Raw genomic sequence first — 25,821 nt, 5'->3', positions numbered from 1 at the left:
TAGTTTTACTTTGTGGCGAGAAAACACTAATTAGTGTACTAATGCTAAAACTTCAGAACAATTTGCATCCAAGCAACATAAAAAATAAAATCTATGAACAACATCCATGAAAGTGTATGCTAGGAATTTACAAAAATGAAATGAAACTTAATCAATTGTATTGATCCAAAGGCACACATATCTTACTTGGGGGGGTGGGTGGGAAGGGGGGGAGAGTGGAAAAGGGAATTGTAGTTTTCTATTTATTCATCTCTTCTCAAGCACTGTCCTTTTTAAACTGAGGAAAAAAAAAACTCTTTCAGATCTGATTGAAGAGTCAAGCTGGTACAAATTTTTCTCACATATGACAACCAACAAAGGAAAGTCACGCAACAAATTAAGCCTTCTGCTGCGCTCCTGAAAATCCCATCACTACTACATTTGATCATAACTTGGAAATTGTACAGGCAATAAGGTAGGTGGATAGTTGTGAAGCAAGTTCTTTAAGCTATTCAGTTATTTTCACACAGATGAGAAATGGAAAGGAAGTCAAAAGAAGTTAACTAATTTCTTACCTTTATAGCCTTGATTGCTGCTTTGGTGATCTGTGTCATTTTAGCTTTAGAAATGGGTGGCTTATAATCATTTAGCGAGTACAACTGCCAAAAAAAAGAAGTCAGTTATCAGCAATATATTCTGCAGTTGTAAGCAGTATAAAAATACATTATTTTTCCACAAGAAAACACCACTTTTGATTTTCATCAGATTTTAAGTATATATTAAACCAGAAAAGGCATCCCCAATTAAGAAAAAATAAAAAGGCCCAATAAAATATAATGTAAGATCCACAATGCTTAAAAGGTAACAGGTTTTTCTTTGCAATGGTCATAATTAAATAAAAACTAAATACCTAGTTTTACTAACACTAAATACAGCAGACACCTGCAGGTGAAGTTACAAAGGAAATATATACAATACATAAATATGGTAGCTCTCATCAAGTTTTTCTTTCTAGGGAAAAAAAATAATATATTTGACTACATTGATGGAAGCATAACAGAAGCTTAACCAATTACTTACTATATTCATCATCATATGCCCACTGAATCAAATAATTTTATTTTCCATTAAACAAAAAAGCCCAGCCAACTGAGAATGGGCATGTAGCAATTTTGTCACTGGAAACAGCAGATCTGAAAAAAGTATAGACTTCCTTCATTTATTGCGTTAACTCAGAGAAATAATATATCAGAAGTATTACAAATGCTTAAGCAAAAATCCAGCTGGGTTGTCAATTTTAAACACAGCTTTGTAACTTCATTAATATCTAACCACCAAAACAGCCACAGTACACAGGTAGCGGAGTTCTGCATTTTTCTCCCAGGATGCAGTAATAACTCTATTCTTTTTACTAAGTACATAAATCTCTTAGCAGAAGCAATCCAGCATGACAGATATTCGTCAGAAATTGCTACACAGTGAGAACTGTACATGAACTAACTTCATAGCTATGACTGATAGGTGGTAATTGGAAACTCCTTCCTTCACACTGAGTCAGGACTCCATCCTCCAAGGCTATTTACTTGCTGTGAAAACCTCTGATTATTCACAATATATGGCTTTGAACAAAATGCTGCTCTTTTCTCTTTCAAACCTAGGTGTTAACAGACAAGGGACTGTATAGTATTTGCTACTTTCTTATATAAAAAGACCGGATACAAAATGCCAAACCAGTTTTAAGAACATTCTTGACTTAACTTCCATTGTATTTTTGTTTACAACACAAATGTTGTAAAGAAGCACATTGGCTCAAAAACAGAGCCCTGATAATGGGACTGACCATCCATAGACAGTATTTATTTCCTTCCTAAAACCAGCAAGAATTGGAGTTTTTCCATAAAATGGTCATTGAAACAGAAACAAAGCCAAAAGATTCCTCTCCTCTACTACCACACATCCTGAGCAATGCAGTATATTGAACCAGATTAATATCCATACTGGTATTAACAATATCTTTTCTTTAACTTCCTAACATTCATTCAACTTTTGGCAAACCGCTAGCTCAGAAAACATAATTCAGAACCGTTTCCATTTAACGAAGTAAAAAGTAACAGTAAACAGGATCACACAGTAGAAAGGATTAGCCAATCTTAAATATAGGTCATGCTCCTCAAGTTGGTTATAACCAATTTATCACTCTGAAGCTAACAAGTTATTCTTCAGTCCTATCTGAGTTCCCAAGAGAAAAGGATTTCTTCTCCCTGCAAATATGAGATGCTTTTTTTCATCCTTTCCTGTCAAAAACAGTTTTAACTACAACTTTGTATAGTTGTCAAAAGACAAACCGAGATAGATTGGTTTGTTGAAGCGTGTCTGTTTTCTCAGCTTGGAAGTATTTCCATTAAAACAGTGAAATTATAACCAGCTAGACAACCACTTTTAAAACAACTGTTACTACTTCTCACTAATGCTAATATTAATTGCTGTTGCAAAATATTCTGAAGTACTCATGTGCTTCTTGTACAACAAAAAGCAATAAGCTTCTAGAATTCAAATATATAAATGCTCTTCACCATCGTGGTGGAAAAGGAGGAAAGAGGCAGAAAATCAAGAGTCTCAAATCAGTTTCTTCTCTATTTTGTACTCATAGTTCAGTGCTCAACTTCCAGTTACTAACATGATTTACCAGACCGCGGGTCGCTCATCCTGGCTACTGACTTGGCTTGATGATGTGCAACTACAGCTAAACTACTTCTGGGGCCACTACAGTGTCAGAAACATTTTGCTTACATTCAGGCAGTGCCTTACAAGACTCAGTTTGGGTATTCCTGGTCAGCATTCTCAAAGCTCAAAATATAGTAAAAGCAATTCACAAATATGTTAGCAAATACAGAATCATCCTAAATTCAAGAAGCCACTTTGCCAATCTGAAAACAATCCCAGAAGAGATAAGAAGAGTAGCTCCTTCACCTATGATATACGCAGCCATAAGGTGACAGAACCACTGACTCGTGTAGATATGCGGGGATCACACCTGATCAGTCCATCAGCTTTGAAATGATCAGGGAAAAAAAGGGACGGGGTGGTCCAAAGCATCAAGGAAGCTATAACACAGTGCTGAGAAACACAGAAGAGTTGTGCACAACTGATTCTGAAGCATCATCTGTGTGCAGTCAGGTATCTTAGTACCACACATCTAGAATATGCCAAAATTCAACAGGATAATGTTGGGTTGTTGCTAGCATCCCATTACTTTATTCCAGGTAGCAGAGAGCTAAATTTAGCACGAAGTTTAAGTACAGGTAATTCAAGCTAGAAAAAGAAAAAAAATGAACCAAAAGAAACCACAAAATTAAGCATATACTTCTGTAGAGATAGGCTTTTTGGACAATGGATACACCTGTTCCAGGTTTTCACAGCTGTATAAAGGAAAATACAAATCCCAAATTTAGTACCTGGAAGAAGCCAAGAAAAAAAAAATCATTCTTCTGAATTATTTTCCCTTAATTGTCTTTAAGAAGCTTTTAATTTCCTATAAATACATTTTTTTTTAAAAGTACATTCACTTGGAAAACTGGTGATTTACGTCTGTCCATGCATGGCAGAAGTCTGAAGTAACACTATTTGTACAAGGGACAAAGTGAGGGCCCAGTGTGAAATACCTTCTTGCAATTTTGCGACATTTAATGCAACACTTGCTTTCAGAAAAATATTCCAAGTTTTGCTTACAAAACTAAGAACTGTGACATTCTGTAGTATTAATACTGTAGTATTAAATGGAATTTAACTACATAAACTACAGATATCCCCAGCATAGTTTAATCCAAATAAAAAAGGGCCAAAATCCCCACTTTTCTGAATGCAGATATCCTAACATGCACAAACATCTCCCTACTGACAGCACACAAGTTCTTTGCTCTATCTTCAGCAAATTCATACATTAAATTTATTAATAGTCAACCAGGAATCCCTCTACGCTTAGAATCATAAAATGGTTTGAGTCAGAAGGGACCTTTAAAGATCACCTAGGTCCAAGCCCCCTGTCATGGGCAGGGACACCTTTCACCAGATCAGGTTGCTCAAAGACCCATCCAACCTGACCTTGAATGTTTCCAGGGATGGGACACCCACAACTTCCCTGGGCAATCTGTTCCAGTGTCTCACCACCCTCAGAGTAAAAAATTTCTTCCTAATATCTAATCTCAACTTACCCCCTTTTAGTTTAAAACCATTACCCCCTGTCCTATCAATTCTCTTATAATTCCTGTTCAGGTACTGAAAGGCCTCAATAAAGTCCTCCTGAAGCCTTCTCTTCCCCAGGCTAAACAACCCTCTCTCAGCCTGTCTTAGAGGAGAGGTGCTCCAGTCCTCTGATCATCTTTGCGGCACTCCTCTGGACTTGCTCCGACATGTTCATGTCCTTCTTATGTTGGGGGCTCCAGAGCTGGATGCAGTACTCCAGGTGGAGTCTCAGGAGAGTGGAGTAGAGGGGCAGAATCACCTCCCTCGACCTGCTGGCCACATTTCTTTTTATGCAACCCAGGAAACAGTTGGCTTTCTGGGCTGCAAGTGCACGTTGCTGGCCCATGTCCAACTTTTCATCTACCAATATCCCCAAGTCCTTCTCCTCAGGGCTGCTCTCAATCCATTCATCATCCAGTCAGTACTGATGCTGGTGACTGCCCTGACTCAGGTGCAGGAGGACCTTGCACTGGGCCTTCTTGAACTTCATGTGGTTCACGTGGTTCAAACCTGTCAGGGTCCCTCTGGATGGCATTCCTTCCCTCCAGCGTATCAATTGCACCACTCAGCTTGGTGTCATCTGCAAACTTATTGTGGGCGCACTCAAATCCCACTGTCTATGTCGTTAATAAAGATAATAAATAATATTGGTCCCAATATCGACCCCTGAGGAATACCACTTATTACCGAGCTACATTTGGACATTGAGCCATTAACTGCAACTCTTTGGATGCTGCCATCCAGCCAACTTATCCATCAAATAGTCTATCCATCAAACCCACCTGCTCTACTGCTAGGCTAGCTAAAGAAACAAGGCTTGGTTACCCCTCTAGCAATGAAAACTTTGTTTTTTCATCTAGCATAGACGATTTTTTTAGTGGGCATTTAAAGAAATCAGATATTCTTCAAATCTAGTTAAAGCAAAATAACCACAATTTATTCAGGATTATAAAATAAATAGTTAAATATATATATATTTTGTTTTTAAAGCTTGTGCTTGTATTCTAGCTCATTTTTTTCCTATATGCACTTTTGTACAAATGCTTAGCCAAAGCAGTTTGATACAGTTAATTCCTGATCATGCTTCCATAAGGTATTCATGCTTATTGCCAGAAGGTAACTGCTTGCCCTCACGTAAAAGAAACCTTTAAACAAACTAGGAAAAAATGGCAGCACGGCTAAATAGTTAAGTCAGGAAAACCACTTGAAGTAAAATGATGTATTTCAGAAAATGAGAAGTGGTATCCAAAGGGACTGAGGGGAGTGACCGTAAGCTCTAGCTGGTAATGTACATGTGAAAAATAAAGCAGTAAGTTTGAGAAACAAACAGGAAAAAGCATAAAAATCAGCCCTTTCAATAAGAGAGAAGGAATAGCAGATCTATTAGAATGCTCGTCCAGGACAATCAGCACATAAAGAAGGACTCATAGGAGGTAAAGCCCCACAGTAAAAGAACCCTCCCCTTCTCTTTTTAGATCTACGCACTGAGGACAAACGATGGAGATTTCCACATCAGAATCCTCCTCAAGTGTCTTTATAAGAAAGTAAAGAACAAGTTCACAGTGTGAAAAATAACAAAGTGCTAGAACAGAACTCAAGAATTAAAGACCTAGTAGCTGTGATTTGTGAATTCTCACTTAAAACAGTCTCAATCTCGTAGCTCTAAGAGACAGGAAAAGCAACATGAATTTCTGACAAGGGTTCAGAGAGAGAATTAGGAAACAGTGAATCATGTAAGTCCAATGTTTGTACCAGAAAAATTCGTATAAATCACTTGAAAGAAAAGAATTAGTGGGCACGCAGATAATTCCATGCAGCTGTTGTAAGGAAAAGCCACATCTCAGCCTACTGTCCTTCTCAATGAGCACACTGAGAACTCACTGATATAGTCCACATGGACTACCAAAAGACATTTACCAAAGATCTCTCACAAAAGGCTCCAGAGAAAATAAGCTCTCCTAAACAGGTCCTTGCATGACAAATAACCTGACCAATTACTCCTTAAAAACAGGCAGCAAACAATTTGAATAAACAGTAATTTTGTTTATAGTAAAGGGAAGTCCCAATAGAGTCCCACTTGTGCTGGGGACTGTGCCTGTGCCATCAACTATATTCTGGGTAGCACAGACAAAGTCAGACCATCAAAAGCTGCAGAGGAACATTAGTAACACTAACGAGTAATAAAAAGGCAGACAAATTAAGCACGAGTACACATGAAGTAGTGGACACTGGGTTTTGAAGCTGACTATTGCCATTCAGGAAAGGGATCTGCTGATACATGAGACATTTCTTTGAAGGCATCAACTCAACAGTACTCCAGAAAAATCTCAGTAGTAAACACAGCAAACAGACTTTTAGAACCACAGCATTATTCAGGTAACCGTACTAACCTACAGGACATTCTCAACCTCTCAATACTTCCGGAATTTCTACTCTCCCCTCTAATCTCCAAGGCTGGCATGAAATCATTAGGGATAATGGAAACTATGGAGAAGCTTTTAAGTGAAGAATAAAGACTCTTCAGCCTGCAAACAGGATTACTAAGGGGATGGCAAATATCAATACAATCTGAGCAGTGGAGATCAACTGGGAAGGATGCAACCAGAGGAGCACACCAAATGAGATGAGGAGGGAGGGAGTGAGAGCTAGGCTGGTGGCTGTGGCTCCAGACTGCCTGACCTGGTTTGCCTCAGCCTGGGAGGGCAGCTCTGGCGTGCCTCAGAGGGACCTGACTCACTTCTGAACGGTTACCACCAACTTGCTAAGTCTGTGCCCTGATACCATAATGAAACACACCCACTCTTTTAAATAACTGTATAAAACACAGCTCTCTGTATACAAGTATATGCAGCGCTCGTTTAAAAAAAGCTTACTCAAATGAAGTTTGAGCCTTATCCCATCAGGCAGCTGCATTTTTTCCACAATACTAATGCAGTTCATTCAAGAGGGTCAAAAGTGAAACACTTCAAGTGGCAGACAAAACCAGAAGTTTCAGAGATTTTGAAGCACACTGGTCACACTTACAATACAAGCTGGAAGAAGAAAACAAAAAGACACACAAACCATCAAGCAAACTTCAAAAACATGCTTCCTAATTCCATTCACTAGCCATTTACCTGCTTTTCGGGATCAACATCAACTTGTATGAAACACTTGCCCAAAAAAGAAAAAAACTGGTCAGTATTTCTTTAAGCACCTGATGACTATTGGCAGATATCTGACCACCAACGAAACCTGCTTTCTCCAGTTATTTTCATAAGTTCACAGTTGGAAGGACTTGCACAGCGAAAGTATTTGCATCATTTCTTATGTGAAAAAACAGTAAGTACAGAAACCTGCTGTTGAAATCTGCGGCACTACTGTACTGAGCACCACAGTTTGGAGTTTCATTTTTAAATGTATGCTGAGAGTAAAAATTTCTCTCCAAACACTGCACTTCTATCACCAGTTGATGATATATATACATATCAAAATCTAATTCAAAAACCACCTCACATATTGTTGGATCAATTTATTTTTTCCATTCATTTAGTAATTGATTTTGTACCAGGAACTAAAAAGAATATGCTAAATCTAACCAAACCCAATACTCATCTCCCAGCTGCCCTCATATATAAGGGGGAGAAACAGTCTCCTGATTTTGGCCAGAAAAGAGCAATGCTGCAAAGAGCTATGTATTCACCCAAGCATCATTCTGACACAAAGGCTCTCCTAAGCAAAGCCACCACAACACAAACACAACATTTGGGAGAACACTGCTTCAGTAAGACCAACTGACTTGAATAAACTGAAAGGTTAAACCCTGATAAAAAATTATAAAAATCCATTACAAAATTATACAAAGCTTTGTTTTGTACTGCCCATTTTTGAACTATGGCACATTACTCAGAAACTAAAGGTGAGACATTTCCTCCCTAAAGCTAGATGGTATTATCACACACAAAATTAACTGAGTGACAGAAAGTGCATGATAAATGTTAAAGAAAACAAAATTAATGACTTCCAAAGAACACAAATGTTAAGAAGGAACAAAGACTAAACTTCTACAGAATTTGATGGGCGGCAGGGTGGGGAAGGGAAGCATAACACAATCAGAGACAAGTCGCAAGGAGTCTGACTGTAGTGGTAAGGAAACCATTTCCAAACTGTTGGCTCCGTTTTTGAAAGAAGTGTTAAATAATCAAGTTAGAAAGAACACTAAATGCAGGCTTCCCATATGACCTTTGGTGAATAATTTTATTTTCCTCTGTGAGAAAAAGCATAGCAAAAGAGAATACTTTCAAGTTACTGCAAAAAGTGCCAGTGATTTTTTCAACTCAGCACACTTAATAGCAGTATACATTTGATTGCAGTGTCAATGACAATTTAATGTTCTATCAGTTTAATCTAGAAAGCTGTGGACAAGGCTCTGAACCCCCTATCTCAAGCATTCTAAATGACTGAACATGCTCAGCTCCAAACACACTGCAAACAATACTGGAAACTACAAAACACAAATGAATGTTAATCTTCCCAACCCAATTATAGCTAAAGAAAACACCAGATTAATCTGCAGTAAATTTGGGGGGGCGGAGTTGTTTTACTGCTTTCCTGTATGATGAGTCCACCCAGCCATATCCTACGCACATCACCATTTTTATAATTACGTGGGGGCCAATCAATAAACCTCCAATATAAGTATGTCTGTTTGATTAAACACTGAATATAAATCACAAGAAATCCTTAAAGGGAAGACTTGAATCTGAATGGCACTTCAGGGAAAAAATGAGTCCACAAAGATACACATCACCAAATCCTTATCTGTCTCAATGAAAGCAATTCTGTGCTGCGTTTGGCTAGGGTAGAGTTAATTTTCTTCACAGTAGCTAGTATGGGGCTATGTTTCGGATTTGTGCTGGAAATGATGTTGATAATACAGGGATGTTTTAGTTATTGCTGAGCAGTGCTTACACAGAGTCAAGGCCTTTTCTGCTCCTCATACAGCCCCACCAGTGAGCGGGCAGGGGGTGCACCAGATGTTGGGAGGGGACACAGCCAGGACAGCTGACCCCAACTGACCAAAGGGATATTCCATACCCTATGACATCATGCTCAGTATCTAAAGCTGGGGGAAGAAGGGGGGGGGGCGGAACGGGACAACGTTTCGAGTTCCGGTATTTTGTCTTCCCAAGTAACCATTACATGTGATGGAGCACTGCTTTTCTGGAGATGGCTGAACACCTGCCTGCCCACAGGAAGCAGTGAATGAATTCCTTGTTTTGCTTTGCTTGCATGCGTGGCTTTTGCTTTACCACAACGCGTGAGTTTTCTCACTTTTACTCTTCTGATTCTCCCCCTATCCCACTGGCAGGGAGTGAGTGAGCGGCTGCGTGGTCCTTGTTGGCATCTGGGGTTAAACCACAACAAATTCTGAGGTTAATGATCTTGCAAGGTAAGAACCAGATACCAGCCAAATGTAAGCCCATAACAGCTTATTAGACAGATGGCACCAAAAGTCTTCAAGATGATCAAAGTAACAGGTAGTTCTAAGGGTGGGTTTTTGTTCTGGTTTTATAAAACCGTCTCTAAACCTGCTTTGTAACTGTCTGAATTGTAAAAGTAAGTTTTGCTTTTTTATAAGTTCTTATCCTAACTCAGCTGTACAGAAATGCAACAGAGAGACACAGCGGGTGAAACTTGCAGCACCTCTCAAAACTATCAGTAATTTCTCCCCATATCTCTTTAGTAGGGTGTATAACAGCTAATCAATTCAACTTGAAATCACGCCTCAAAAAGCAACCCCATCCAACTGTGCTTTACTCCTCCAACTCAGCTTTGTGTCCCAAAGCATTCAGTAGCATGACTTACTGCCACAGGAAGGTGAAAAACCCCAATGTGGTAGCTTGTATTGTTAACCAAGACTACTGCTTAACAGGAATGTAAGTTGCAAAATTCTCAGTGGAGGCCTCAAGACAGAGGCTCAGGTGTGCCTGTGTGATCCTGACTCATGCCCATTCCCTGGTGAGAGGAAGACCCTGTCATCATATAGATATGAAATATGCCACGTTCCTTTTCCAGTTCCTCCAGAATGTCCTGAAATTGCATATACACTCCCTTTTTTATTTACCTTCTACATCCAAAGCCGCAACAAGTCTTGAGATGTTCTTGTCAAACTTCAGCCAGCCCTAGTCAGCTTGGCCATTTCAAGGGTCAGAAAGAGCAAGAAGTCTGACAACAGAGACCTGGCAACTGTTTCAACCTCCCCTGGCTAATCAGGGCTCTGGGCTGAGCATCACCAAGGAGCAGACCCCACCAATAAGTGTTGGTTGCTATCAGGACTGCTTTCCCCTGTCCCTCTCTGGTTCCCTCTTTTTGAATTGTTTTTTATTCTTTAACACCTTTCTACCTTCTCGTAATAATTTATTTTTACCTCCTCTTTTTTTTTTTCCTGTGGTGTTTTTTTTCCTCTCCTCCTTTTCTTTGCGCTAGGGCATGGTAGAAAATGTGTTATCTACTGATGCATACCACTAGTTCAGAGAAAACTGATAGAAACAGCATTCAACAGATAGTGTTTACGGAAGGTAATATAAAGTTGCCCTTTTAGTGACACTTTCTCTGTGTATCATTTTAGCCACCAGCAACCCACAGGTCAGTGATTCTTGAGCCAGCACCAACTGATCTTTTTCATAAAATCTGAATTCCCTCCACCTAGGGAATTCAAATTTATTTATTTTTCAATACATGTAGATCTTTAGCATGCCCTACATCTTTTGGCAAATGCACACAGTTTAATCAAAATCTGTGCAAAGAAACTCCTTTTTCTTAATTTGAACCTGTGCTCACTAGTGACACTGGATTTACCTAGCTTCCGCATTGGAAAAAAGAGTGATTTACCTCTTCTGTATTGCCAGTACTGCAGACCTCTATCCATCATCTTCCAGTCATCTATTCTAGTCCCCCAAAAGTTTATTAATATTTAGTAATTTCTCATGCAGATCTGTTCTATTCCTTCGACTATTCTTCAAGTTCCACCAACATGGTGTTGTGAGGTGAAAACTAGGCTGCATGTGGCATAAGATAAAGAGGTACTGGCAGTATAATGAGTCTCCATTGTTTTCCTACTCATTTCCAGGATTCTGATTGCTATTTTGACTACTGCTGAACTTTGAACAGGCATTTTCATTTCAGTTGCAAGATCTTATTAATTACCAAATGATATAATCTCAGTGCCCATCACTGTGTACATAAAGCAAGGGTTGCCTTTTTCATAAAATCTCCCCAGCCTGCATTACCAAATTTAACTTGATGAAATTGCAGGGTGCCATCCAACAAGCAGCACAGCAATGTCCTTTTGCAATCCTTCATGGCTAACCCTTCAGTAACAACATCCTGAATAGCTTAATACTGTCAACAACTTTTTTGCGTCATTATTCTACCCTTCTTCCACAGCATTTATGAATATACTGAAGTGCAGAGATTCACAGCACAAACCCCTGTAAGATTCCATCATGAAAAAAGACAATTTATTTCCACACATGAACTTTTCCCCCATCTCCCCTTTTAGTCGTCATCTATCAAAGTAAGGATGCAGTCTCCATAGCAATTCAACTTATTTTCAAACTTCTGGGGATGGATCTTCTCAATTACTTTTCGGAAATCCAAGTAAGATCGCCTGATTCTTCCCTGTCCATGTGCTTTCTAATTCTCTCAAAGAACTCTCATACATACATGACACATTATTTTCATTCATAAAAGTCACACCAATTCTTCCTCATTTTTATCATATTCACCTCTGTACTGTTTCAAACAAATTAAAATTCTTCTACTTACTTCTCATCATCTCCAACTAAGATACCTTTTCTGTCCTTACATTGGTTAAAAAAGCCTCAAGACTCAGATTTCAGTATCATATCCTAAAACAAGCACTTCTTCCATACCACTGTCTCTATTGCAGTCAATATTATCTAGAAATAGATAGGAAATTGCCCTCACGGAGATTTTGTATGCATTTGATGGACAATGGAAAAAAAAATGTCATTTTGACATCAAAAAATGTCATGCGCCTCCTTCAGAATTAACAGGTTTCAAATGCAACAAGTTACATAGCCTTATGACATAATTGTATATTTAAGTATCATAGCCAAGAAAAGACCAGCCTGGCAAATAAAGCAAATTATATTCATAATTTTGTATTTTCCCCTATCTGATAAAACAATGTAATGATATGTACAGCAAAAAGCAATGATATTGAGAGCCAAGAAACTACGTAAAAGGCAGTATTCCAGTGTACATAAAAGTTAGCATTATTAATACTCCCTTTCCCCAACATAATTTTAAATAAATTAAGTTCCTATTTCCAAACTTCAGGGGAAAAAAATTTGGGCTTGTTCAAAGATTTAATCAGCTATATAAACTACATGTTGGAATTGAGGGGAAAGGCAAAAGATCAGGCTGATGCTATAGATAAAGCACTGAATTTCTGCTCTGTAGTTTTTTCTTTCATTCTGTTAAGACAAGCAGTCTTCAAGAGAAGGATTACTGAAAATCTGGGAATTCACGAGCATATTTCAAATTTCAGTTGTTCAGTAGTGCAAACAATATTTTTATCTGTAATTCAACTGTAATTCAAAAAGTGCTTAAAAATTTAATTCTACTGTAAATATCTGTAAAAGTGAAGTCTATTGCAAACAGCTGTAATTTACAAGGCAGTACACTCCATCCCGCTAAGCTATGGTCTAAAGTTTCTCAAGTGAAGACCAGGCAGCATGCACATAAACTTCATACCTCTGGCGACATCTTACAAAGGCAAGAGAAGAGTGGCTAGGAAATAATTTTTCATACAAGACTAATTTTGCCACTACAAGGCTTGAAAGCTATGAACTCCTCTGGTCTCATGGAAGATATTCATATAGATTAGTATCTGTTACAGTGTTACAGCAACTAAGGGAATAAACATTTTGACACTGATACTCTAGGACTGAAACTAAGCTCTAAGTATGAGATTATGACCAGAAGCAGTACCAGGGATATGAATTACACATATCTCTACCAAAATATTTTTACAGTTTTCTCTGGCTACTACCAGGACACAACACTAACCAGATATCCTATATAATAATGAATGTCTGCAATTTCGATGTGCAAAAGACAAAACAAATACTTAGAAGTCAAGCCTAATACATATTACCATAACAAATTAGGTTAATGCCTTTCACATTTCAATAGCATTAAAACAAATAAAATTCAATTTCATATACAGAAATAGTCACTGAATTGCTTACCAAATATTTATATCACCACACTGCAAAGAACAAGAAAAGAGTATTGTCAGTTATTGCTTTAAAATAAGGACAGAATCAACAAATTTCTACTGTGCTGCATTTTACACACTCTCCTGAAATTTAATCTCTAGGAAAAGTTACTTTAATTACATGAGCCCATCCCTCAGTGACTAGGACTTTTCTTTGATGCTGACTAGGACCTACCAGTGAGCACTGTTACTTAAACCCAGTCAGCACCTTGTTGCTCTCTGCATTGCACAGAAACGTTAAGATATTAACATTAAATAAAGGTGTGCATGTAGGATGACCAGAATGCCAGATGCTCCATTCTGCATAAGGTATTTCAGTTTGGAGGGAAACCAATGAAAAGTTCTTTTCTTCCAGTAATCAACCAAGACAAGACGAGTTGCCAAAACCCAACATTTAAAAAAAGCACAGAACGAGAGTTGCAACTCAACAACTATCATAATACACCGGTTTTCAAACACTTTAAGTGCATGACGTGGGTTAAATTAACAAACATAAAATAATAATCAATATGCTTGATAACCCAGTGTGTGCCTTCCTTTTACTGCTGCACTTAATTGATTTATAAAAAATTTAAAAGCAACCGAGAATACTCACACAAAAAGCTTATCCCCTATATGTCAGTTGTATTATACACCACTTTTCACACATGTTTATGTTTAAAGAGGACATGCGAATATTCATCCTAACTGAGTGTATAAGCAATTAAGTAAAATAAGATGCAAAGGTAAACCAGCAGTCTCTCCAGCCCATCACATTTCAGTGCATGAAGAAGTCAGGTGTTACCATCACTGCCTTTGCCTGGTCCTTCTCCTACCCCTTTCATTTTGAGGAAGGACAATTGTAACTTTCACATTTACTGAACCTGAACAATTTGAGACAGAATGACAAAATTCCATTTTAGTTTTCATATACTTGAGTCAAAAGGCAAATTATAGCCTATTTACAATTTCCTCTAAACCTTCTTCATAACTACTTTCAAAGAAAGCTTCTAAGTTCTGTTGGTACAGCCTGCTTTGTACGAATAGGCTAGGAACATAAAACTGGTATTTAAAGAATCAACCTGGATTCAAGTCTAGTCTCCTGAATTGCTTGCAACTATGAAACATATGTTTAGTTCAGAATAGCTTCTAGAACATATCTCATTTGCTCCTAGGTCTTTACAAGCAATAAAATACAATTCCCCTTTTTCTCTTCATAGTAACTTAGGATGTTTACTGCAGGGGAACAAAAAGCTTAGAAAACCCTAAATGGACCACATAAAATAGCCAGGCAAGACTGAATGCTTTACCAGTGCCCGAACTCCCAACAACAGAAAGGAAAGATTGATCCAAAAAGTCCAGATGATCTTTGAAAGCATATCACACAAGAAAACAAGGAATTTAACAGGGGTATTTCACTTTCTGCATTTTTTCTCATCATTCCTGGCATGTGGCTAGTTTCCATCATCAATATTTTGTCATGATTTTATAGCTAATTCTAGATCACCAACAGGAAAGTTGATCAGCTTCGGGCACTCCATAGATTTCCAGAGACTAGCTTGTGGGCTGCCTGCTCTGGAAAAGTGCCCTTTGTTCTTGTTGCAACACACTGGTTTGGAAAAGTGTGGCACAGTACAGAGGTAAATGCCTTCGAGAAATCTAAATACAATCACACCTCTGCAATTGTGAAATATGAAAGATAGGGACAGATCCTAAACGTTAGGAAAATCAAAGATTCGCACATTTTCTCTGCCAACTGTTTTTGGGGTTCAAAACAAAAGCTGTTCTGTCGTACTCATTTCAAAATGTCTTCTCCTTAGATACGGTTTAAAATCCCCTGAATTCACAATGAAACGTCATCTTTTTTTTTTTTTTTTTTAAATCATGGTTTATAGTGGGTTGGATTTCTCTAACCAATGTGTTTGTTATATAAATGGTCCTCCTTTCTTGTTAAGAGTTCAACTTCACTTTCCTGAAAATTTGGAAACAGTGGCTACTACTACATATCTGGTAACCAAGCAATGAAGATCAACATGTTATCTGAAGCTGTAATTTAGAGCAGATTCAGAGAATGACATACTCCTTTTCACGTGAACCAGCTCTGTTTGGTTAATATGTATAGGAGATTCAGTACTCTGAAAAACTTCAGTCTGATCAGATCTTTCCATAGGCTTCCAGCAATCTGGTTAATACATTCCAAGCTCTTTGGACTTAACCTCTGGAAAATCCAAAGATATTTATAAGTAAAATTATTTCTCTTTTTAAAACTGAAATCACACAAATATCAAAATATTAGAATTGTATTTTTATCTATCCTACTAATTTCTAAACGGTCCATCGAGAGAGTTCCATAAAGTCATGCCATGAGGCCAAGATTTTTAAACCAACAGTTTTATAGTGAACAGCAATTTACAGTATTTTGTACTTCTTTAAAGAAAAAACGAGCTGTAGAATAACAAGGATAGAAAGCAAATGATGTACATAATTAATTCTACTTCAGTTTTTGAAAATAACTAATAAATACTAAACCCAGGCTAAACAACACAAGAAGATGGATCTTCTGAAACCTCCTTCCCAAAAATGCATGCTATTTCAATTATAAATTCCAATTCAAACATGTGAGACAGCTGTTCATTGCCTTGCAAAAAACACCTTGTGCAGCTGTCATCAGTGTTTATAAAAGAATATTTACTCCAATCTTTCAAAACTAATATTATAGACAGAACTTCACAATAAACAAGCTCAAGGCTACCAAAACAGGTGCCTTCAATCTCCCAGCTGTTGCTATGCTACACTCTCTTACTGCTCAGCCACCATCCACCCAAACCACCATTCATTGCTACGACTGCCTCCTGGGTCTCAGCTCTGCCCCTCTGCTTTCACACAGCTTCTTGTGTGTCCTCATTGTAAATGGGAACCAGAGCACTCTGCCAACCCTCAGAACCCATCAACAGCAAAGACAATGACAAAGGTGCCAAGCCTTACCTTCCACATATGTATTTTATTATATTAAACACGTGCATTATATTTCTGAATGTCAAAGCATCAGAAAAATGCCCATTAGCTACCTGCTTGTATAATCACAAACCTAGGAGAAAACATAGCAACCCAGTGTTACTCATTTGGAACTTAAAAAAAAAAATAATACAAAACTGATACAATGAAAAATTGAACCCAGTAAAACCAGGTAAGCTCTGCAGGCAAACTATTGAAAAAAAGTGGAAAGAAAACAATAAATTGTTGCATAACCATAGTTGCCATTTTTGTACAAATGGTAGCTCACTTGCCAAAAGCATAACAGCACAAAGAGCAGGTTATTACAAGAAAAAAACATTTAAGGTGGGGATAAATATGACAGAGGGTCATGGTGGCAATACACTCATTTCCTGTTAATGTCTCCAAACTTTAACAATTCCTTGTTAAATTCTGTTTTTTAAAAATGCCTCTTTTTGGTCAGTACACCTGGCAAAGAAAAGCAAAGATAACTAGTAGAGTATTCGCTGAAGATCTTTTTCTCTTAAAGAACAGGTACCCTTCAGTGCAGAAGCAGCTGCTGAATAAGGTTAATAAAATTACCTAGCTGACTGCTGCTGCTGTCAGTGCTCCCAGAGTAACACTGCACAAAAGTAGCACCGAAGAAGCAAAGAAATGGAAGGAAAGAAATGCACATGCAATTCATGAAAAGTTCTGATACGGAACAAGGACTAATATTGTTTATTGAGTTCAAAGCCAAGCTGGCTGAACTCTGGATACACATGTGAACAGACAATTACGCACCATTGTCCCAGGCTTCACAATGGAGTTACACCAGCGGCTGCTGAGGCCAGGAACACGGGCTCTAACCAAGGCTCAATCAGCCATGCAGTATAGATGTCTTGGTGGCTGTCCAGAGGTAGAATGATGGACCAATTTTACAGGCAAGAAAAAAAAGTGGGCCTCTTCCAAAGTGAAAAAAATCCTCATGAAAGTAATCAAGTGTCTAGACCACATTTTAAGACCCGTTTTATCAAATACTTTTGTTCTGAATGTTGTATTTTTTTTTTCCTGTAGGAAAACCATTTTGATTACTAGACTGCACTTTTACAACCACCACAGGAAAACAGACTGCTGATGGCAAACTCAAGTAAGACTTGTTAAGATAATTTCAAGTACTTTGCCAAAGATTGTAGCCCCAAGTATGGTCTTAGTGAGTAGGTGAAAATCAAAGGATCTGAAGTCATGAGAGTTCAGAAGTGCATTTGTTTTAAACTACAAAATGGTTCACTGCTCTCTAAATGAGTAGCAAGCAGGATCGATACTTATACTTGTAACTATCCAGTTACAAGTCAAGAATCTGGGAGATCTACGTTACCTTCCCAGGCTCATAGGGATCTAACTTAGACCACAGTTTAAGAAAAAATTTAAAGTGTATGTATGAAAAATAATCAATGTCTGTCCTATACTACTTCACAAAAAAAAAAAAAAAAAGGTCCTTGAGCAAGATATGCACAAAAAACCCCTAACATTTTGGACCTTTAACACAGCCTTTCATGATCATGTCTTTACACCACCAGGAGTCAAAATTCTGTGGCTGGTAAAAGTCTAAGGTCAGATCAGTCTTTGAAAATGTAATATTAAAATTCTAAATATTTATTCAGCACACACGGAGACATTTAATCAGGTGAACATCAATTTAATATTTACTGTATCTTGAAGAGAAAAGGGCTTTCTTTCCCTATGCCCTTTTAACAATAAGGAAATAGTTGAGAGCCAGCAAATTTCAACTCTTGCTGGGATGCAACAGAGTGAAATATTTACATTTCACTGATACTGCACTTAATGTTCCTGAGAGCAAAAGGGAAATTAACAAATTCTTACATATTTTGCTGTATCTTAAGGGAATTCATACAGTTTATAAAGATTCAGTGTTTTTTCTCTGAGGAGCACTATGGGATTACAAAGCTAAATAAAACTGAAGACTTTTTCACATCCACCCCAGAGGTTAAGAATGAAAAACAGGGACAACTTTTCAGATATATGTGGGTCCACATGCACACACAAATATCACAGAGTTAAGTTTTGCTTCTGAAAAAGAAGAACAGAGGTAAACCAAAAGCTTTCATCCCAATTTGCTACAACAAAATTTACAAATATCAGACCATAAATGCAGTATCACATAAACAAAAAAGAAGCTAGCTTTAAACATATCATAGTTGCAGAATCCTTCAAAACAGCAGAGGTTCAAAACAGAAAGAAGGTTGCACTTTTTTATGACTGGTAAAATACTAGTGAGAGAGAAGAAGAAACAGAAACAAGACTTCTCATTTTCTCAGCAGCTAGGAAAAAAGTTCTGCAGATGTTTCAGGTGCTTCAGCCAACATGGTATGTGAAGCAAAATCTACGAAAAATATCTTGCCAGGGAGCAGCTTACTTGCCCTTTCACCGTTGCTTGTACATAACTGCTAGTACCACTACCTGCGCTAATCAAAGCCCTGGCTCCTCATTTCAAAGAGCATCCTTTTTTTCACTCTCCCCAGCTATTCAGCATCAATCTCTGTTTAGCATCTTCATTTAGCTTTTTTTAGCATCAACTGGCATTCTTTCATGAAAAAGCCACCACAGTGACTTAGAATATGCCATTTAAATAAAGCAGTCTAAAATAGAGTATTTGATTTACACTTCTATACTTCTGTGCACATACACTCCAACATTCAGTAATTAAAATGCAGGTTATTTCCAAGGCTCACATTTCTGAAACCGTAGTCGATGGAACTGTTCCCCACTGCCACTGAAAACGTAACTTCTAGTGAAAGACCCTGATAAAGGTGACCAACAGACAATGAACTGCAAAGAGAGTATATAGACAATAGCATTGCCAGCAAGTGATCAGTGACACTTGCTCCCCTACCACTGACAAATTTCAGAAGAACCAGTTAACCCAAAAGTAGCAATGATCACTTCATGTACTGCTTCTTACCATTTCATATGGCCCTCACAACCATTTTGCACACCAAAAGCTCAATGTGGCTTTATGATGAGCTGTGTGAGGACAACTCACACACTCGCTGTGTGACTTGGACAGGCTGGAGATTTGGGCAGGGAATAACTTAATGAAATACAACAAGGGAAAGTGTAGGGTCCTACATCTGGGCAGAAACAACCCCAGGTTCCAGTATAGGATGGGGAGCTACCTGTTAGAGAGCAGTGTAGAGGAAAGGGACCTGGGGGTCCTGGTGGACAGCAGGATGACCATGAGCCAGCACTGTGCCCTTGTGGCCAAGAAGGCCAATGGCATCCTGGGCTGTATTAGAAGGGGGGTGGTTAGCAGATCGAGAGAGGTCCTCCTTCCCCTCTACTCTGCCCTGGTGAGACCGCATCTGGAATATTGTGTCCAGTTTTGGGCCCCTCAGTTCAAGAAGGACAGAGAGCTGCTGGAGAGAGTCCAGCGTAGGGCAACTAAGATGATTAAGGGAGTGGAGCATCTCCCTTATGAGGAAAGACTGAGGGAGCTGGGTCTCTTTAGTTTGGAGAAGAGGAGACTGAGGGGTGATCTTATTAGCGTTTATAAATATATAAAGGGGGAATGTCATGAGGATGGAGCCAGGCTCTTCTCAGTAGCGACCAGTGATAGGACAAGGGGTAATGGATTCAAGCTGGAACACAAGAGGTTCCACTTAAATTTGAGAAGAAACTTCTTCTCAGTGAGGGTGACAGAGCACTGGAACAGGCTGCCCAGGGAGGTTGTGGAGTCTCCTTCTCTGGAGACATTCAAAACTCGCCTGGACGCCTTCCTGTGCAACCTCATCTAGGTGTTCCTGCTCCGACAGGGGGATTAGACTAGATGATCTTTTGAGGTCCCTTCCAATCCCTAGCATACTGTGATACTGTGACAACCATTTTAATTGTTAGTAACAGCTGAACCCCAGCCTAGCAATGCTGCGGAAGTTTTAATTGTGACTCTCACACACTACAAGGCATTTAGATTAACATGAGAAAAGGCAGAGGAACCCACATCACTCTTTAAGCAAACTGTAATCACTACCTTAATCTTACAGCACTTTACGTGCACCCTCATGTTGAAACAGTTTAAGACGGAGCATATTCTACATCTGCACGATGACATTTAGTTTTCCATTCAATTCCCTTGTATATGAAAAGATCAGCACCCAATTGTACAGAGAAGAGGAATTAAATGTTTTATACAAAACATGCTCAAATGAACATGGCATTTCTGAAAGGAATCAGAAGACATGACTTTCTTGTTCCTGGGCTTCAAGAGAGAAGCTTTGTCTTATTCTTTTTTCTCTTTTTTAAAATATACAGTTGCCCTTTTCACAATTGCCTCCCCAATATCATAATATACAAAAGTAGTAATTTTTCCACTACATTTCAGCTCAACTACTTTTCACCAGATTCAATCATGTACATTCCACAACTAGGTATGCTTTCGTATTTTTTTAAGCCATCAAACTGCCTTAAGTAGGTTTTACCATTGTTAACCTTCTAAATGGCTGTAGTTCAAAACTGCAGGTGCCAGCCTCAGCAACTTATAGAGCACAAGTAATCTTCAATTATTTGACCAAAGCATGCATAGCTTATGCATGAGATTTTTGTTTTGTTTTTAGATAAAGAGCATGCCAAAAAAACAGTAAGAGCAGCATCACTTAGAGCAAGACTTAACAATGCTCGTAAATGAAGAAATATGTGCCTATATGCAACTAAAGATATTGAGAAACTTTAAATGACTAGAAATGCTATGTTTAATTGAACTAGACCAGTGAATTACTATTGCAGCTTTAAAAGAAATAAGCATCTAAGCGGAATTTGCCCTTTAAAACTTAAATAAACGTCCTTTCAAGATTCCTGTTTTTCAATATTTAAAGATGCAGCTAACATGGCTAAACAAAGTATTACTTCAAATATCCAGTTTGGATTGCATTTAAAACTCATTTGTGATCTCCATTTCCCCTAAAATAAATTCCAGTCCTACAACTATTTACGTGTCTGTAAAACTATTTACATTTATTCTACAGACTCATATTGAAATAAATTAAAAAATAATTAAATATGTTTCAGAATTAAAGCATCCATCGGTCTCCTTTCCTACTTGTCTGCACACATTCTTCTTCACATCATAAAGTGAAAAATAATTTGGAAATACAAAGCGTGCTGCTGCAAAAAGGACAAGTATTGCAAGAAAACTCTGGGGAGTATTGCACCCAAAAACAACTCCAGGTACAGCACCTGAAAACAACATGAGAATGGCTATACTTGAAGCTGATAGCAAGACTTTAACGCTGAACTGACTATGCAACAAATACTGAGTTTTAATTACATAATTCTGCAATTAATATATTACCATCTGAGTGCTGGAACTGTGACAGTACACATGCTTGCCTCTAGTCCATTTCAATTCCTTTTTAGCAAAATACATTATATAGAATGCATAAAGAATTTGAAACATTTCAGTCATTCTCTTCTGTCAAGACCAGTTCTTGACTTTGATGTTGTGCTTTTCAGAAAAAAAACTCAGGGCCTGAACTGATACCTGGAGGAAAACGATTCTGCAATGGTTAGCCTTCATGATGTCAACTGTAGCAAATGATAAACTGTGTGGTATAAAACATTGCCAATTACCTCAATAGTATACTAAGTCAGTGGTATAATATTCTATTTTTCAGTTGCCAAGCAGTTTTAATCAAATAGTAAAACATCAACCATTACATGAAAACAATATTGAGCATGTTTTATTTAGAAGTGTGATGATTTCTCATCTTTAAATTTATCTTTCCCAAGACTTTAAATGTTACAGCTAATTTCGTATATATGCAATTAGATACAGCACTGACAATGCCACATATCATCGCTAGACACTGAACAGCTTTCCGCAATAGCGGACATTATTTCCAGTAGTGAGAGTTCAAGGAAACTTGAGATAGTTCTTTCTAATCCAATTAATGACAAGCCTACGTTAATCACTTCAATTCTGACTGTCTCATAAGGTAGCTATATGAGATATTGCTCAGCTCACACACACATTTGGAGTAAGCTATACTACCTAGATGGACAGCTGCCTTTATTTTAGCTTCGTTGAAGAATCTAAACACAACTGCTTCCCGTAAAAACAAACAAACAAAAAACTCAAACCCAGAAGTACTCAACCTTAAGTGTTTAAATGTATTTGGAATGTTCTTTCTAAAGCCTCATCTGGATTTCACCAGTAAGCTACATAAACTGTTGTAAAATTATTAACTGAAAGTAAACTGTATAAGAGAAAGCATGGTAAAATTTTTCATACAATTTAGCCTATCCCATCTGCTGCTAAATTTAATTTACATCTATTTTAAGCCAAAAATCTCTAGAACAGAACTCTGACATAATTTCTGAAGTATAACATGACCTTAAAACGTAAGAAAGAAAAATACTTTCAGAAATGAAGTACAAATACTTTGTAAGTTAATTAAAAGCATTTAGGTACAGCACAAACTACAATCTAGGGACTCATACACTTCAGCTACTTTAAATATTTATTAATGATTTCATATTTCTAAAATGCAAAATGTTTATAGGTCAGTTAGACCAGAGACAATGATGGAAAGTGAAGTTAAAAGTCAAGTTCCGCACTGGGTACAGAGGTGTTACGAGTGGCTAGCAATGACACTCAGAATTCCCCAAACGTAGCAAGTCTTGTTATCCATTTACTTCCAGGACCAGGGGTTTAGTCATAGCATCTTTAAAACCTTCCTATCAGTGTAGCCCAGCATCCAAACAGAGACACACATTAAAGCAAAACTGAAAGAGAAGTCATAAAAACAAGTCTATTCATAGATGCTGTCTATTTATACCATAGGAGATAAGTTGGTTAAAATGTCATTGCCTGATCTTCCGCATTTTCTTTTCCGACAACCCAAAGTTTAACAGTTTTCAAGCATTTAGAAGATTTAAAGCATATTCTAAAGCTCTCCTCTTCAGTATAGTTCTCACCTTAAGCCTTCAGAGTTCATTATTTTTACAGTACTTATACCTGATTGTTCAGCAGGTCAGTCAGAAGTTGTTTTTCAATATGAAAGTCAAGACTTCTGCTCACACTAGTAGGCATATATGAGTAAAAGGTTCTAATCTATTTAAGTTCTTCTGTTCTTGTCACTAGACTCTTCCTTTTCCCTACTTAACAATATAGCACATAAGTCAACCGAATAATAAAATAGGAAAAAAAAATAGTTTCTAGTATTTATTTTTCCTCTAGTGGCCACAATATGGTTTCTTCTACTCAACTGCATAAAGCACAACACCTAGAATTACACATCAGTTACGGCTGTTCTACTGCTCCTAAGTTATTAGAAAGCATACCTGCCCATTTAAAAAACCTATCTTATCACGGCTTGTAGAAAAAACATGGTTTTAAAAACCCAAACAATTGCATTACTTAAAATCATTAAAATCGTACTACCTCCCCACTGGGGGTAGCAAGAGGGCAATCCCGAGCTCGAATATGAGAGCAGCCTATAGAAGTATACATTGTAACCCGAGCTGGTAGTTTTTAGGGTTAATAAAAGCAAAAATCTATTTTTTTAAGACGTATGACTTCCTACAAAGAAAGTACGTATTTATTTCCCTTTCTCTTACATTAACTTCCAGATATAAACGACACAAACTCTCGCAACGAAGAGGAACAAAGCGGAGTTGGCACAACCACCGTCTTGCGATAAAATAAACATTAACTACCGGCACAAAAGAGCAGCCAGGTGCCGCCTCAATACCTGAGCCCGTAAGCGAGTGTTTGTGGGTGCCGTAGCCCACCCTCAGCACAACCGCTCTGGTGCAGCGCGTCGGGAACGCCCGCTTCCCTCCTGGCCACAGGGAATAAATACACTATGCTCAAACACGGAGACGAGCCTCCGAGGCCTTTGTATTCCCACCCCCAGATTTAAAACAGAGCCCCGCGAGGTGCTGAAGTGCGGGGTACGGGCACACGTTTAAGGAGGGGGGAGGAGGAGGAGGGAGACGGGGGAGCGCACAGACTCCGCGCAGGGCCACCCCCCCGGCCGCCGCGGGAAGTTGGCCGAGCATCACCCGCGCCCCACCGCACGCCAGCCGCGGGGAAGAGGCCGCCTCCACCTCGGCCTCCTCCCGCTCCCTCCTCTCCCCTCAGCCCGCCGCCAGGCCCGGTCTCCCCCGTTCAGTCTCCCCCCGCCTCACAGCGGAAGGCGGAACGGGGTGTGTGTGGGGGGTGTCTCCATTACCCTCTCCCCCCGCCCCCCCCCCAGCCTCCCAGGAAGGGCGACAAGGGCCCGTTCGCGCCCGACACAGGGGTGGGGGGGGCAGGACTGCCTGCGGGAGCGCCCCCACCCCCCACCGAGGCACCCCCGGTTCCCGCCCCCTCCCCGCAGCGAGGCGCGCGCAGCGGGAGGGGGCAGGGAAAGGCGCTGGGCCCCAGGGCCCCGCCCGCTCCCCGACCCCGAGGGGGACGGAGCGGGGAGGTTGGGGGGGGGAGGGGGGGGTTTTACACACCTCGCTGTTAAAGGCCTTCACGGCCTCCATGTCGCGGCGGAGGCGGGAGCCGGGCGGCTTCTCTCCGCTGATGGCGGCCGGGCCGCGCCGCGGCCGGGAAGGGGGCTAGTCTCGGTCTGTGTGTGCGTGTGCGCCTCGCTCAGGGGCCGCCGGGCCTCCTCGCCATGGCGGGTGGCGCAGGGGGCGGGCGCGGAGGGACGCGGGCCCCGCTCGTTTCCGTCTCCTCCCGGCAGTGCGCGGCCTCCTCGCCCCGCTTCCCGCCCGGCGGCGCCGACGTCCCCTCCCCCGCTCGGCTCCGCTCGGCCGCGCCGGCAGGAGATGGAGGAACAACGCGCAGCGGCTGCGGCGCGGGCACCAATATGGCGGACACACGGGGGCTCCGGGCAGCGCAGCTCCGAGAGAAACCGAGAGCGGCGCAGGCGGCTACAGCGCCACCTGCCGGCCGGCGCCCGCCCGCCCGCTCCCCCCCTCCCCTCCCCTTCCCCCGCCGGGCCGCGCCACAGCCGGGATGGCGGACTGCACCGCCCGCCTTCTCCTCCTCCTTCGTGCCCGCCCCGACCAGCAGGCGGGAAGTAGAAGGGTTGCGGGAACGCGGTGATAAACGGCGCCGCGTTTGGTCAGCGGCGGCAAATCCAGGAGTTCCCCGGGACACCGGTTTCGCTGTCTGCGAGCCGAGGGCCGCACGCCCGCAGGGAGGCGACCGCTCGCCTCCCCCACAGCTCGCCCGCAGGGCCTCTCCTCTCGGCAGCCGGGCCCGCCGGGGAAAGCGGGAACGGCGCGCAGGCTTGAAGGAAAAAACAACAGGAAAAAGAGTCAGCGGGACACAGAAGGGCAAAAAAACT

The 25,821-nt window shown here is 40.0% G+C and overlaps 1 protein-coding gene across 1 annotated transcript in view; it reads right to left on the bottom strand.

The window, feature by feature from the left end:
* SCAF8 (SR-related CTD associated factor 8) overlaps positions 1–25,309 on the bottom strand; it is a 64,512-nt gene extending 39,203 nt beyond the window's left edge. Inside the window, exons 1-2 of the mRNA XM_082480624.1 lie at positions 24,980–25,309; positions 555–638 (exon numbers count right to left, since the gene is read on the bottom strand). Coding sequence (XP_082336750.1) covers positions 555–638; positions 24,980–25,009 — 114 coding nt within the window. The 5' untranslated portion in view covers positions 25,010–25,309. The remainder of the gene's footprint in view (positions 1–554; positions 639–24,979) is intronic.
* Between the last annotated feature and the right edge of the window lie 512 nt (positions 25,310–25,821).

Source organism: Vanellus vanellus, assembly GCF_965231255.1.
Source record: "Vanellus vanellus genome assembly, chromosome: 3".
NCBI lineage: Eukaryota > Metazoa > Chordata > Aves > Charadriiformes > Charadriidae > Vanellus > Vanellus vanellus.
The sequence above is the reverse complement of the archived record's forward strand: the minus strand, read 5'-3'. Positions and strand labels throughout refer to the sequence as shown.